At 34.8% G+C, this 16,301-nt stretch overlaps 1 protein-coding gene and 1 long non-coding RNA gene across 14 annotated transcripts; both read right to left on the bottom strand.

Moving 5' to 3' along the window:
* Nucleotides 1-225: 225 nt before the first annotated feature.
* Nucleotides 226-13,482, bottom strand: LOC103702287 (uncharacterized). 13 transcript variants are annotated; one of them, XM_088707503.1, is made up of 14 exons: nt 13,286-13,482; nt 12,045-12,573; nt 10,441-10,518; nt 9,053-9,207; nt 6,654-6,714; nt 5,322-5,389; nt 4,156-4,414; nt 3,714-3,854; nt 3,507-3,613; nt 3,373-3,423; nt 3,216-3,299; nt 2,871-3,034; nt 1,978-2,124; nt 226-664 (listed from the first exon to the last, which is right to left on the bottom strand). In XM_088707503.1, the coding sequence occupies exons 2-13, from the start codon at nt 12,376-12,378 to the stop codon at nt 1,980-1,982; spliced, it is 1,647 nt and encodes a 548-aa protein (XP_088563629.1). In that variant the 5' UTR covers nt 12,379-12,573; nt 13,286-13,482; the 3' UTR covers nt 226-664; nt 1,978-1,979. The 13 variants fall into 13 exon arrangements, with proteins under 13 accessions (XP_088563629.1, XP_008782854.2, XP_026658479.2 ...); XM_008784632.4 differs by having other exon boundaries at nt 1,967-2,124; XM_026802678.3 differs by having other exon boundaries at nt 1,967-2,124; nt 4,156-4,435.
* Nucleotides 13,483-15,496: 2,014 nt separating this feature from the next.
* LOC148700736 (uncharacterized) lies at nt 15,497-15,929 on the bottom strand. The gene is made up of 2 exons (XR_015971448.1): nt 15,799-15,929; nt 15,497-15,687 (listed from the first exon to the last, which is right to left on the bottom strand). It is a non-coding gene; the product is annotated as an uncharacterized LOC148700736 (long non-coding RNA).
* Between the last annotated feature and the right edge of the window lie 372 nt (nt 15,930-16,301).

Below are 16,301 nucleotides of genomic sequence, written 5' to 3' on the forward strand. Positions count from 1 at the left end.
AAATAAATTAACAAGGCCCAGCACCATGGAGTTATCGCACCTACTCTATGTTCAGCTGTAAGCTCTTAGAAAACTGCATTCAAATACAGGTTTCTGACGCAGAGGCCCAGTCGTAACTGACAGCCACATTAGCCAACTCCAAGTAGGATAAGCATATGAAATTCGCACATCAATATTTGGTCTAGAAAAATGGAAACAGAAAAATGGCAGAGCTCCTCAGGATGATTTCTTCTGCAAGAGACTAGTTGATGGTCGTCTTTCTGACACTATAAAAAAAACATACATTGTTTACGCACTATACCTTGAGAAAAATAAAAAATAATGCCACTGCTTAATATGCACAATCTGGACGATCACAGAGAGCAATTTAATTTTGATAAATTAAGAATAACAGAAACTTATATTAGGGATCCGACAGCAAAAGATTCATGGTGCTTCATCATCAGTAAGACTTCCATGTTTCAACCTGAACTTTATAGCTTGAAGTGTTGGTAGTACATAATGGTGCCACCACCACCCCCGAAAGGAAGCTCTGAGGAGCTGGATGGCGTTTTGACAATTTGAAACCACATGAAAGCAGCTAACAGTACCTCATGATAACAAGTTGATATTTTAGTCTCGGTGATTCTCTGGCTGACAATCTTCAATAATTCGATAAAATAACCTGCAGAAGGGGGGGAAAAAAATTTCAGAGGTAGTATACTGCCTAAGATGAAGGAAAATAATATTACATAAATGAAGATTGCTTTTTAACAAAAATATATAGTTTGATTTGGTACACATTAATTGCTGATCAACATTTTGCAGTGTTTGCTTAAAAAATGATATAGTAGTATTTTCCAGTATCATTTATTAGGTCAGAACTAAATTGGTCTGAGAACTGATGACTTGGTTGTACAAAAATGAAAGTGGCCAATAGTAGTTTTTTTCCTCCTCCTCCCCTCATCAATTTGAAAATATTAAGCTCGTTAAGAGTTTAATCATTAATGAAAAATTGTTCTGCAGACCCATTGGATTAACATTAAAATGGATCAAGGTGGGAAGGACAGTGTCAGACATTGAAAGAAAGCAACTTGAGAGGGATTCAGCTTGTTGCAGAAACCTATGAGTCAGACTTCACGGTTTCTGGTATGATTTCTAGATATATTAGACAAGATCATGTGACCTCTCCTTATTTATAATTGTTTTCTCTCATTAACATGTCATTCATCAAATGTACACTTAACAATATCTAGACAGTCTAACTACTGATGTAATGATCAGAGTCAAATTCCAAAGAATATTGTGAAATGAGTATTTCAAAAGAATCAAATTAAACAGCAAGAGATTCCTAAAACAGAACAAGTGATCACCCTAGCAGTCATAATATGGAATCCCTAAGTGGATAACATGACATGTCCTATTCAACAAATCAAAGCTCCACAGCAACATTGGTCATCTTCTCTAACACATATTTGTTTTTTTTTTTTGGCTCAGAAAATTATATTTTGTTTCTTCTTTGAAGGTAAATAAATATTCATTATGCAAAAGAACGAACAAAATGATACAAAATTCAATCTTTGGAGCACATTTTTCTAACTCTTATGTATCTTTCTGTATCACAACCACACTTGCTAGGTGGACATTTCCAATCCAACCACAGTGTTTCCCAGGGAAAACCCTGTTGGAAGAAGGATCTTGCATTGCCCGGGAACTGGAAGACAATGGTGCCGCTAAGAAGACAATATTAGAAGGACAAGGAATTAAAAATGAACTTAAACAGTAGTTTCTTGTGTATATCAAATGTGGTCCCCCAGATAATTTAAATAAACAATTATGGCAGCCCACATTAGAATATTTCTTTTACTATTTGTTTACAGCCTTTATAACATCAATTTCACATTCGTAGTGGCAAGTCAGAGATGCAAAAGAAGTCATGAAAAATTCTCTTAAAAAAGGGTCATGGAAAAAAGTTTGCAGGTCTAACTTTTTGTTAACCTTCAAGTGTGAAAAAAATTTCCAAGAGACAATGGCTTCTCATTTCTGGTTTGCACGGCCTGTGACCGTAAAGAAGGTGCATTTACAGATATAGGAAGAACCCAATTGCCTTTTTCTCTTTGCTCAATAAGAAGAGGATGTTCGTACCTGCCACTTGAATAAATTAGACCAACAAACTGTAGAAGTTGCAAAAGTAACATACAACATGTTCATGTATACAATTACTACCACATTCGTGTAGATGTGGAAGGTATCATGGAGAGGTGCATGTGTGGACCCAAGGCAAAATATGGCACAGGATAGATATTGGTCAAAAAAAGATATTGGTAATAAGATATCTATGGCTGCTGTGACTTAATGTATGTGAGAATATCTTTAGAAATGAAAACAGGAAAAACAAAAAATATTAAACTAGGAGATAAATTTTATTGAATTATTGATTCACAACCTACTTACCTTGGACGAAGGATATAGGAGATATTGAGTATACTAGCTGGTTGTTTAAGTAGTTTAACTTATTCATTGTCATCTTCCAGTCCTTTAGCAATCAAACATAGGGTCAGCTATAGAGCAGAACTCTAAGTTGAGATGACTCCATAAAAAACTGAGCAGATATTATGATAAACTGTCAGCCTGAAACTGGTGCTACGTTACTGGCAAGGCAAATTTTGGCAAAAGAGTGGCCTGCTGTGAGACCTATATCACTATATGAGCAATTGGGCAGGAGAAACAACTACCGGTAGCCCACAATCATACCGACAACCACATTCCAGTACAGAAACTATCACCATATACAATATATAGCCATCAAAGGACTTTCAAAAAGAAAAGACATACAGTAACTAGTTGTAAGCTTAGCGTCCACAGGGTATGTTTCAGTACTGTAGCAGTACCTAGTCAAGTCCAGATTCTTGGGAGTGGTGAAAAATTCAAAGCAAAGCGACCATTGCACTGAAATTTTCGGGTTGGAGAAGGACATGGGCCCATCAATAGGAATTGAAAAAAGAAAGCTTGTCTGAACCAAATCCGCAACTACCTCATGATGCTCACTTTGTATCTGTAATAAAAATGCACAAGTGAAAAAATGATTAAGGCATTTCTATATAATAAAAGGCGAGCTTAAAAGATTTTCACTAATTATTTCTCCAGAAAGTTAGATGGATGGAACTAAATCCCAGAAGAAAACATTTAAAAAATTGCTCATGAGAGCACACTGTATCAATTAACAGTCCAATAACCTTTGTGATTGTAGGCAAACTCCTTCTTGAAGTATGGACAAAATGCTGGTTAATTGTTTCTGATGTCTCCAATGTTATTGAGACCTGGAAACATCAACAAGATTTGGACCCAACTTTCATGAAGGGTATAGAGTCAATAAAGTCGAAATGCTTTTACCTCTAGGCATCTTCTAACTCCTCCATGAAAAAAGGTAAGAGTTCCACCTATCTGTTTTTAGAATATTTAAGAAACTTATGATTCAGCTCTTAGAAGTGTAAAACTTAATGGAAGTATGGATAACAGACTTATACCATATCTCCAAAATAATAAGTTGAGTCAGAGTTCCTTGGGGAGAACCGAAGCAAAATTTGGTCATCTATCCTGATATTGTAGGACCTTCCTCGAATGAAGCCTTCTGCTGCAGAAAATGTTTGCTGCAGATTAGTTTTGCTATACATGTCGATGATGCAAAGGTGTTAACACAGGCAAAACTACATGAAGATACTGTGGTGACTTACATGCCACCGATTCAACAGATTTAGATGCATGAGGTGATCCAATGTCATCTTTAGAGAAATAAGAATCTTGAGAGTTCCTTTGCTGACTTGGAGAGGGAGCAGATGATGAATTATCAAGCTTCTTTTGAGGTGACAACAACACTGAGATGATGTATTGTTAGAATGGGCTGTTCTTGCTTGAAAGATAAAAATAAAACGTAGTAGGGCTAGCATGAAAATATATAGCACATATACCAAAATAATAAATATTAATAAAAGAACATGTCCAAACAAAATCCATTTAACTGTCATGTGATCTGCATAATTACCCCTTGGTGCATGCCCCATATCAAATAGTAGTGGGTCCACATATTAGAGGTCCTTGTGAGGCACATAAATTGTGTAAATGGATCTCTTTAACACCAACATGTGTATTCACTCTATTCTTAATGAAAATGCTTACCTCCACCAGGATCATCTACGACCTCAGCTACAGACAGTCGAGGAAGTGGATTATAGGAAGGAAAACCAGGGCGCATTCCGTGAGAATATTGGAATTCATTATTAGAAAGCGTTGATGCAATTGACAGTAAGGACAGAGAGTTTCTAGGGGTTATGTCAGCATTTCCTTTGGTAGGATTGTAGGAGGAAACAGATGACACTTCATCTCTCGAACTATCATATCCGTCTTCCAATCCATAAAAATTCTCGTTTGCTCGAACCTGCCAAGAGATTAGCATGCACTAATACAAATACAGAGCTGGAAGTGAGTCTTTAAGTATGGTAGAAAGATGATTTACAGGACTAATTCTGTATATGTGAACTACATGACATGGATTCTGTACATGTTAACTAATTATGAACAAGTGATTCTGAGATAGTCAGGAAAAAGGGTATTCTCTCATTACAACTATGGTTTAGGTTCAGCAAGGAACCTACTAAATTTTTAGCAAAAGAAAAAGAACCTACTAAACCAAAGCATATGATTTGATCACCAAATTCTTCAAACAAATAACTTATATCAATAACTCGACTTTCACATTAACAAGTAGGTATCTAAGATCTCAGAGCACCTCCCTTTGTCTTTTTATATGTGTTTATGTTTGTGTGTGCATCCAAGCATGCACGGGTAAATATCAGCTCTTAAATCCAAAAAAGCTGACCAACTCACACAAAATCACACACACAACCAAAAACAAAAAAGAAAAGAGAGAGACCCACTTGGCTTCCCTGAACCTTGAAAATATCACGCCAATGACCAAGTGGTAAAGAATAACGAAAGTTGTCCAGGCCACCTATAAAAGTGAAACTAGGGAAGAAAAAAATACATCAGCAATTTTTCAAGATCTTTATTTTGAAAATCATCTTTTATTTTCTAAATAGAAAACTATGAGATTTCAAAATTGGAACTTTTTCTGGAGGCTTGGTTGCAGACATTTGAGAGAGAATTTTCATGACACTGAGTTATATTATTTTTCAATGACTTAACCACACAAAATCATAATTTTCATTTACAGAACATATAAATTTACAGCAATTTGGAACTTAGAAGTTTATCCAAACACATGCAAAGTAAACCTTTAAAGAAAAAAAATAATGGATTGTAACAGGAAATCTTTTTAAACCTACCCATTCAGAATCTGCGTCTTTTTCTCTCCAATGCATTTCCAACTGATCAGCTGCAAGAGGTAAACTTCCTGAAGAATTATCAAACTTAATTTCATTATTTTTTCTTATCATTGACAGTATGGCAACTAAGGACATGGTGACGGCACTAATAATTTTATTGTTATGTTAGAATCAAAAGTATCTGTTTGAACTGTTTAATACTACATGTAGTATGTCAATGCCTCACCGAATGACACAAATTTATTGACCTAGTAGGCGCAGTACAACTCTATATCACAGCATATACAATGTCAAAATATACGAAATAGGTAGCCATACACTTGATATGTATTTGATCCTAATGTGTCAAAAATTTCAATTCTGATAAATTTGTCATTTTCAATATACTCTTTGTTGTCAAATTAGCATCTCAAAGATATTATTATGCTGTAGTATTTAATATTTATGCTTATGCTGATGCTTATAAGAAAATGCAATCATATATAAGTTCCACTATAAAAACCAAAAATGTAATTGCAAAGGAATCAAAACATGCTAAAACTGAGGGGGTCAAAAGTTTTCCGTTTCTCTGTAAATCTTTAAAGCAAGCAGCTTTCTATTTCGATGCATGCCAGAGTATTAGCATGCCAAAGCATAACAAGCAAACATCACCGATCAAATGAATACTAGCAAATACGAGCATGCTGCATGATTTGGAGTGCTGAACCCAAACTTTCACCCTGATAAAAACCTTATACCACAAGGAAGAAAAATTAGAATTTTTTATTCTATGCAAACACTAACCCCGACCCAACATTATAACAAAAGCAACAACAAAGAATGGAAAAGGTACACTGCCGCAATATTCGAACACCACCTTTCATAATTAAAAAGCTCTCTACCAATGAATCAACTAATAGGAGAAAAGTAATAATGCATAATAAATTGACTCTCTTTCGATGAGGTGGTATCAAAAGACGAAAAATTATCGGAAGAAGTAGAACGTATGAAACTAGAATAATGGCGAAAAAGGCCTTGTATAGCTAACTTGCAAATTGAGGTAAGGCTTTTGGTTCTTGCAGTAAGTATAGAAAAACTCCAAAGGAAAGAGCATTTCTTTCCCCTATTCTTCTCTGTATTGATATAAGAAAACACATGGAGGTTCCAGATTCATAAAGCCGATCCCCTGTAGACCAGCAGGTTTGTTGGTCGGTAATGATAGATAAAATGAATTTGTATTTATCGGCATTTGTTTCGTGCTTAGTTGCAAATGACACTCCACATAAAACAAATAATGCAGAACTAAAGAACTTCAAGTGCATGCATCCAAAACAAGTATATAATTACCCTGACCTTCATTCAGCAAGTTGTTGCTCTTTTGCGAGACCCATATTTGCAAAGGAGCTCGAGCTTCCTGTGGAAATGAAGTTGAGCAATGATCACGCCATAATAAAGCAAGAAAAAGAAAGAACACATATATTCTAAGGTGGCATCATTTTGGAGGAAAGACATGGATGTACACTTAACAATGAAAGCATTTAAAAATCATCATATGCCAGCAAGATTTATAAAATATCTTGACTTGCAACAATTAAATAGTCGTAAGTTCACTCTGCAGGAAACAATTCCTCCAAATATTTTTGCCGCCTTAGCAGAACCATTCGGAGATCTGATATTGTATAAAACTTAAGAGAACAAGACTTAGTTTCACTTAGGATAGTGAAAATCCAGTTGTGTATGACACTGAACACAGATTGGCACTTAGGAAAGGGCTTATCAGTTTATCACTCCCTGATAGGTCCTTCCTCTTAAGGAAAAGGTTGGAGTAAATTATCATGCTACACTGGTCGAGGTGTCGAACATTTCTAGAAGGCTTATTCAATCATTATCTAAAGAGAGAGATGAGAGCAATTAGATAGGTCTAGCGAGTCGGATCACGATTCTGGTGGAAAAAGTTTGGACACTTCCTGTAATGACCCAGGATATGGCGCTCATCCTGTCTACATGTATGCACGAGCATTATGCAGTAGCATGGGCAATGTACAGTGTGGAGGACTCACTAGCAAAGCCCATATTGTCCACATATATGGGAATAGACATCCACTTAGTAACATTTGGTAGGTCTCCTTGATCATAATGTGTCAAGACACCAAGATAAAATATGACTAAAAGCAGTCAGAAAACCCAGTATCCATACTAATAACAAAATTAGTTTTCTTCATAAAATCAATTTATTTAATATGTTATTAGTCTGTCTTTGGAGTTTAATCCTCTAGTTTTGTATTTCAAAGTTTCTTCTAGTAGCAAAAAAATGCATACCTGAGAGAATTGATAATATATTGTGTTTCCACTTTCCAATAACTATATATGTGTTGTTAGATTTCAAAACATGTCTATCGATCCTTATAAAGCTACCTCAAATTCCTAATAAGACAGGTTTTTTTTAAGAGGGGGGGGGGGGGGGGGATTTGTGCTGTGTTTCAGAGTTGATTTTAGTAGCAAGAAGACATCCAAGAGAATTCATAGGACAATATGTTTTCTAACAACTCTACATGCACTCTCAGACTTCAAAACATGTTAGTGAGCTATCTTAATCACAAGGGTAGGAAGTAATATACCTCTCTCGTCATGGCTGGTGTATCTATAGACGATTCTTTCACAAGGCATATCACTTTTTCCTGCAAGTATGGGTGTTGTTCCATGCACTAACATGTTGAGATACATATGATTCCAAAATCCTTGTTCTTCAACCATAATGAGGTGATGCTCTAGAGGCAACGTAACCTCCTTCTGCACTTTGAGTTGATCCATGGCAAGAAGAAATTCAACCTCAAGGTACTTACAACCTAATTGATAATTTAATTTGTCTACGGTGTATGGATACCATAATAGGACAGTTCTTCACTGAACCCAGTTCAACTTTTCAACTGAACAATAAGATATGTGGAGTGGTCTGCCTTAATCACCATGCTGCCAAATAAGTCCAGTGTGGGTTGATTTACCACAGTTCTATGATTAAAGTTTATTGGACACAACACAGATGGCTTAACACGGAGGATGCAGCTGGCCTTTACTATATATAAGATGTCTGGTATAGTCAGTATAGTGTCAAGTGTCAACACATTGAGCTCAAAAGAAGTTGACTTTTTACTGTTTGAATATGTGGAAGGTAAACTAGATATATTAAAGAGAATATATGTTTAGCAGCAGTTAGTAATGTTTGCACTAAATAGATTAGAAGCACCAAATAGCAGGGGGAGGAGAGAGAGAGGCCAATGAGTTGGAAATCCAAGGTAGTGGATTCCTATAGTTGGTCAAACAGAAAGGTACTACCAGACGGAGCATTTATGGAACTTGTGATAAAGGCTTTGAGATGTCCCACATTATCAAAGGATGCTTCCCTTTACCGAGGCAAAACATAAAATAGATTCATGCAGTGAACCCAACGGGCAAAGCTTATAATTATCCATCAGTCATTGTAATAAAACAAAATATTTAAGAGGGATACATAAACCTGAAGCATAACAGCAGGTACAAACATCCACAAAATTATCAAAAGATTGGCAACTCCATGAATGATTATATATCTATGGAGGAGAAGAAAATAAAGAAAAATAACAAAATGAATGATTGATAATCATGTCATTTCCAGAAAGTAAACCATAAATACTATATATGACAGCAGATAATTTTCAGCAAAAAATTATCTACTAAAAAACTTGTTGAAATATTTAAGCGGTAGATGAACTAACCAATTGAATTAAATTATTCGTGCACCTATTATGATCGTCGTTCTCCAATACAAGCCACCATCCACATAATGTACTTCTAACATAATATATATAGCGAATGCTGATACCCCTGTAAGATGGTGGTAAAACCTTTGGCAGCTCAACTCGTACTAAATCTGCATAAAATGTTTAAACTCAAGGATTGAAAATATATTTTATAAAAAGAAAACAGTTTAACACGAAAAATATAGATAGCAAAAATACAATGGCGCCTTAAGCCATAGAATGTTGAAAACGGTAATAAACATAATTTCTAGAGTATAATGCCTACAAATTATTGAACATCCAAAAACACCTCCTAATCACTCATTCAAAACAAACTGTCTTTTACTCATTAGTCAGTGTCAAAGAAAAATGATAAGAATTAATGAATCTCATCCTCTCTTCTGTTCTCTAAGGATACATAATTCTATTTGAGACATCCTACTGGTCCCACTTCCTAAATGCCAGAATGCCCCTCCTCTTCCTATACTCTAGATATCTAGTCAACTTTCAGTTTGATTATGGACCTACTACCAGAAATTCAATGCATAATCTCAGCATTCAATGTGTATTCCTGAATAATATTTCAATTATTCAACCATTTCATTTTACCAAGTTCAACCTTAGCCAGATTAGTCAACATTTATATGTTCCGATGCAAGAACAAGATGTTATTTGTAGCAAATAGTTTTGTTGGTTGGTTACTTGGACTGAACTTACGAATTGTATATGACAAGGATACATGCAAAATGAATTTCATGTCTGATTCCAGTATTATTTTTCAATCAACTTGAGCTTTAGCTAGAAGTGATTGAACAGATAAGAAAGGAGTTAAAACAGTTTTTTGACAATTTTTTGTTAAACAACTCCATCAAGCCATCATCCCCAGAACTTTCTTCTTTGTGTCTAGCACATGACATTAATTATGAATCTGTTACAGTAATGCTCTTCATTGACATTTAAAAATTAGCCATCTATGAACAATAGAGCCTCTCGACACATAAGGTTCAATGACATAGATCAGTCATAAAGCAGCAAAACTCAACAACATCTAGCCCCACTCAATGGTATATACCACATATAAAGCTGATAGGCCTATTTCACCAACAATGGTTTTCTGATATCATGGCTTATAATTTATATGAAAATATAGTGTAACTACGATATCATAAGAAGGTTGGGTTGAATCAAAACATTTAGTTTTTCTGAGAGCATCTAATAAAAAATAGAAAATATTTTCAGTTATAAAAGACAGATGAAAATGAATGAATTGCTTTGACTCTTAATTACGCTAAACATCTAGATCATTTTTCACCAAATCTTTAACGTACTAAAAGACAATAACCTAGAATAGATAGTAAACTTACATGTTTTGGTAGCCCCAGAAGAAACAATCACTTTTGATACCATTATTGGTGCCTTAGAGTTCAGAAACAATTGCTCGCCTGCAATTTCAACAAGGACAGATGGTGAAATGTTAAACACATTTCAGTATGTTGGGTCAAGTAAGTGGTATCAAGTCGAAGGAATTAGAATATTCAAGTAATTATATTTCTAGTTACAGCTAATAAAGTTAATGCAGAAAATATAGAATTAAGTGTCACAAAAGTAAATTAAAAGCCTCCACCAACTAGTCTTATATTACCTTTTATGAATTCCTCCTGTTAAACCAAATCCAAATATCTATTCCTATATCTATTAAGGCCGCAATCAGTAGATGAATTTTTAAATTCTTCCTAACAATTTTTATCCAGATTAAATGGAATAAATTTAATGGAGCAGAATATATATAAAAAAAATCCTCCTGTTAAACCAAATCCAAATATCTATTCCTATATCTATTAAAGCCACAATCAGTAGATGAATTTTTAAATTCTTCCTAACCATTTTTATCCAGATTAAATGGAATAAATTTAATGGAGCAGAGAATATATAAAAAAAATGAAATTTAAGAAGACAGAAAAATGCAAATATTAAATTAATTATGAATTTTTTAAAAAATAAATATGTCAAACATGTCAACAGGAAGGCACAATTTCAAAGCATTTAGCAAATGTTTTCATAAATTTACCACCATAGTTCACAAATTATGTAATGTTGAAAACAAAAGTAACAATTATTTAGAAGATGTATTAAATAATTGGAAAAGCAATTGATTAAAATCCAAGAATAATTTGACTTTTGAGTGCTGAAAAACATGTAATAATGCTTCCTTCCTCCAGTGTACTCATGCTTCCCCTTCGCCTGCTACCTTTATATGCCTATTGAAGAAGTTCTTAACATTCACATGACTAGTCCATCTCAATCATTTCTCCATTTAGTTTTAGAAGTTCAACTCCTAAAACTTCTCCAAAGATACTTCAATCAAGCTTTTCCTTAGCAATTTTACCAAATAGGCACCTCTTTTCATACTAAGCTATTATGACATTTCCATTCGCCTCTCCTACTTGACAAGCGCACGACATTCTGCAAGCACATATTCAAATCATCCACCTTGCTTTAGTTCTATATCAGAAATGTCTGCATCCACTTCTTTATTGTTCCATGTGACAAAAATAATAACTTCGAATACCCTTTGGCCCATCAATTTGAACATCTATTGAAGGCTTTTCCCTTTTCCAGCATCAATCTATTTTTGTGATGCATGAACACATTCCTATATAAGCTAAACTGTGTCATGTAGGCATTTCACTTTTTTACACAGAATAACAACTTATATTTAGTAATGAACTTGTCAACCTCTTGCAACACAGTCATGTCAAAGGGAATAGCACAAGTATGATTTTTTACATATTATGAGATCACTGATGTGCAGTTCAAGCCTTACATTTGATCCATGGAGAAGAAAGCAAAGATTTGCAATCATCACAGCCACCGATGCTATCAAGCATTAACCAAGTAAAGCAATGAATCTTTTGACTTATGCCAATGCCAGTATAAATCTAGAAAGAGGAAATAGAAACTAAACTACCTCTCCTTTGTTTTGATCCAGGCAACGGCTTCTGTGTAGCAAACCACTGAGTATCCAATTTCTCAATGCCTTTAATTTCAAATGTAAGGTTATCGACCAAGAATGAAGAGATGCCATCACTCGAATGCTCTGCATCAGTAACTCCCTTAGAAATTTTCGGACAACAAATCTCTATGGTTGCAGTGACTGAATCACCTGGCCTGTATATCTCTTTATCTGTTTGGAGTTTGAAGGAAGGAGTAAAATTGTGGTTGGCAGCCGAGTCACCCTTCTTGTCGTCAAACCAACCAACACTTCTAAAGAAGGAGAACCCCTGAGGTAGTTTCAGCGACATCTCCTCAATACCGAATGCCCATACAAGTGGATCACTTTCTCTTCATTAAGTAGTGCATCATAGAGAATTATTATCTTCTCCAAGTCGTCCACAGCTGGGTACTTGATCCATCATCGTCAGTCCAAACATTATTCCATCAAATAGATTTGTGAGTTAGCATGAAGAAAAAAATTACGCCCACCACTTGAAGATATCCTGCATATATATAACTCACCATTAACAGACGGCCCACATGGCCATTGGAAAAACAAAAGAACTCAATCTGATGCAATCATACAACCAGAAGCCGAATAAGATAAGATTTTTTTTCATTATAACAAACAAACGCCAGAAAGAACTGGAATCAAATCTAACTACTTAATCTCTTCGGCTATACAATCCAAAAAATTACAAGATGGAGCATCGAAATTAGATTCCTAGTGACGCTGAAGGGGTGGAGCACTTGACAGGGAAGCATTAACATCGAATCTTCCAAGAAACATCGAAATAAAAGAATCCGCACACCATAATTACTCGTTCAAGTCCTGAAATTTACCCCTCGAGAACACGATGTAGTTCGCGAGAATGGCGCTTGATCTAGGATTTCACACAACAATAGCACTCGATAATAACCTTAAAAACCGGAGAACGGAGATATCTTGAAACATGACGATTGATGCGACCCAATGCGGGTAATTCCAGTTCCAAGAATTCGAGAACTCGAACAAGGATTAGATTTTAAGGTCGAGAACGAAGGAGATCGAGATCGAGCTCGAGAGGATCGAAGCGGTTGGAGAACAAAAGAAATGGATTGGATCGAGGAATTGGCCTAAGATCCGAGGAGAAGCGCGACGGGGAAGAAAACGGGCGGCGAAAGGTGGAGAGGAGGGCGAGAACGAAATGGAGTAAAAGAGATGCGATAGGTTACCGCCCGGCTTCTTGCGCTCGACTCCCCCTCCTCGATCGGTTCTTCCTCCTCCTCTCTCTCTGAGAGTTTTTCGGTCGGTCGGTCGGTCGGTCGGTCGGCTTGGATCCGACGGTGCCTCGAAGGTGCACGATAATCTCCCGCTGAGACCACTTGATGCTCTTTTGATAGGTGGATGTACCGGTTACTATAGCCGGCACAAGATTGAGTGCTCGTAAATATATAAAATTATATAAATATTTTTATAAAATTTTTATTTACATGTATATTTTCATAAAATATTTATTTTGTTTTTTTATTTTATATATATATATATACATACACATATCATCTAACGCCATTACAAAATAAACTATTTAAAATTAAAATAACTGAAATATCCTTATTGAAAGACATGCAAAAAGAAAATTTTATATAGATATACATGCAAATAGCAACTTTACAAGGATATTAATGCAAATCAAAATTCAATAAAGATAATTCATTAATAAAAAAGAATAACAAAAAAATTAAATCGTGTTGATATCAATTCTTATAGAATAAATCATGTTGCTTTTATGAGTCAAGATCACCTAATAGCTTTACGAAAATGATCGCCTAATATTCTAACTTCACTGAGTCAAGATCTTAAAAAAGAAAATTGACAATATAATTCGATCTTTTTTTGACTTGTTAATCCGATTGAATCATAAAAGACTTGACAAATTTCAGTCGAGTTTTAATTTTTTAATAATTTTTTTGAATGTATACACTTCTAAATATAAGAAATTATATGAATACCATCGTAAAGTTTCCATTTGCGTGTATATTTTTATAACTTTTTTTGCATATATACCTATGAGAGTATTTCAGTCATTTTAATTTTAAGCCGTTTATTTTTTAACGATGCTATCATACTAAATAGTATGGGTACATGTGCAAAAAAGAAAGAACATAAGGATATACATGTAAAGAACAATTTGACAAGGGCATTCATGCAATTTTGTATATTTAAGAGGGTATACATGCAAAAAAAAATTTTTGATAATATCATGGATTTGATGGATGTGATAGATTGATTGAATCTAATCAAACCTTTTTTTTCCTTCCTCCAAATCTGATTAAAAGAACTAAATGCTAAGTCTATTTCTATCTATAACTTATTGGGAGAGACGCGATATGTGCCATGAAAACTTCATGTATTTCCGAGCGATCAGGGAAGGGTAGAGGAAAGGGTTTGGGTCGGACTGAGGTCTCATATATCGCCCAATCCTGGTCGCTAATGGGTCAGAAATGTCTGATTGCTGACTCATCTAGTTAACTAGTTGGTCCAAGTTTTAGGCTTTGCATTGTATGGATAATTTTTATCCCTAGTTTTGCTTTTATTTAGAAAAATTAATATATAAAAGAATTATATATTGCAAAACTATAGGAAATGGAAAATTGAAAGTTGTGATTTCTAAAAATTTTCTAATTTTCAAATTTTAGTGCCAAAACCAATTGATTTCTTATCTATAATGATGAGAATAAATTGAACAAAAAAAAATCTCAACACAAACAAATAAATAATAGTACAATAAATCAAGCTACAAGAATTTCAAAGAGAACATAACATAGAGATAGTACAATATTAAAAAAAACCATAACAATAGAACCCTAGAAGACACCCTACTGCCGAATTCAAGACTAAAACACCGGAAAGATGCTAAATTTGACAAAAAGATCCAATTCTTATCCATAATTTCCGCTACGATTAGCCTGACCATACCATGCAGCTGAACAATGTAAAATGTGATAATTGAGCCAATCCATCTGCATTTCTTCTAACATTCTTCCGAACAAAATCTAAACATTCTTCTCAACATGTGCTGCTGAATTTCTTGCATTGTGGAAGTTGGTGTCTCGTACAGGTTCTCTCTGTGCTGCCCGTCAGAATGGCAAATTTCCATGGTTATGGGTTGGATTTTGGGTTGTTTGGGGATTGAAGATTTTGGGATTGAAGTATGCCTAATGAATCTTAATGAGTTGCTTTTATTTTACTTGTTATGGTACTGAAGTTGGCATTTTGCACTGATTTTTCCGAATCAACGCTTAAAATGAATGTTCCTTTTGATTCCATCCTTTGTCCTAAGCAAAGCACTTGGTTGACGGACTCTAGATATTCGCAGGTTTCTTTATGGACACCAATTCATATTGATGTAATCGCATTGTTTTTGTTCTCACAATCTTCATGTCTTTCTACTTCGACCGTCGGCGCAGACGAGATCACTACACGCATTAGGCCTTGTTAAACTTGAAGCCACCTTGGATGTTTTGTTATTTCTTTTTTCTTGTTTGGCCATGTCAATGTGCATTGAAGTTTTCCCATGTATCCGAGTAGTTTTTCTTGTTTCGTATAAACGGAATGGTGGACTACCTGCATTATACTGAAATCTGCAATTAGTATGAAAATATACATGGGAAGCGAGCATGCTTTAGTAAACCAATATAGATTTCAGTTGAATCTAAATCTTTGGCGTTGTTATATAAAAACTTACATGCAACAGGATCAGGTAAAGGTGAATAAGAGTATAAAGCCATCTACTTGGCTAGCTAGACAAGAAAGGAAAAGAAGTGTCAGTCTAAAATGGAATGAGATAAATGCATAGATGACCCGAAGCTTATATTTTCTTCTGATAGAGCCTTAAAGCGTCTAAGAAGCATTTTAACAAACACATCAAGAGCTGCTATTTCTGATATTTTAGTGAACATACCTAAGTAAATTAATCCATTACACTTTAAATCTGATTCTTTGAAAGAAAAAAAAAGGTCACAAAGCCACAAACATCAAGCAATCATAAATCATGATTACAAGCACATAAAACCAAAAAAAAATCATATGTTACCGCCCACCAAGTACAATGACACCAGAAAATCTTAACCTTGGAATCTAATACCTCTTATAAATCCAATGGTAGCCATAAAAAATATTTGTACGACGGAGTTATCAAACAAACATGAACTAATCATCACTTTTAATTTAAAAAATTGAAAATCCTTA

Source organism: Phoenix dactylifera, chromosome 11 (assembly GCF_051530095.1).
Source record: "Phoenix dactylifera cultivar Ajwa chromosome 11, Ajwa_hap1_PhDact_Kaust_v1.1, whole genome shotgun sequence".
Classification (NCBI taxonomy): domain Eukaryota; kingdom Viridiplantae; phylum Streptophyta; class Magnoliopsida; order Arecales; family Arecaceae; genus Phoenix; species Phoenix dactylifera.

Coding starts and splice junctions, on each gene's coding strand:
- LOC103702287 (XM_026802678.3), bottom strand. CDS start 12,378: ATGTCGCTGAAACTACCTCAGGGGTTCTCCTTCTTTAGAAGTGTTGGT. Junction 3,424..3,506: donor CTTATTATTTTGGAGATATG/GTATAAGTCTGT, acceptor TTCTAAAAACAG/ATAGGTGGAACTCTTACCTT. Junction 2,125..2,870: donor AAGAATCTGGACTTGACTAG/GTACTGCTACAG, acceptor TTCAAGTGGCAG/GTACGAACATCCTCTTCTTA.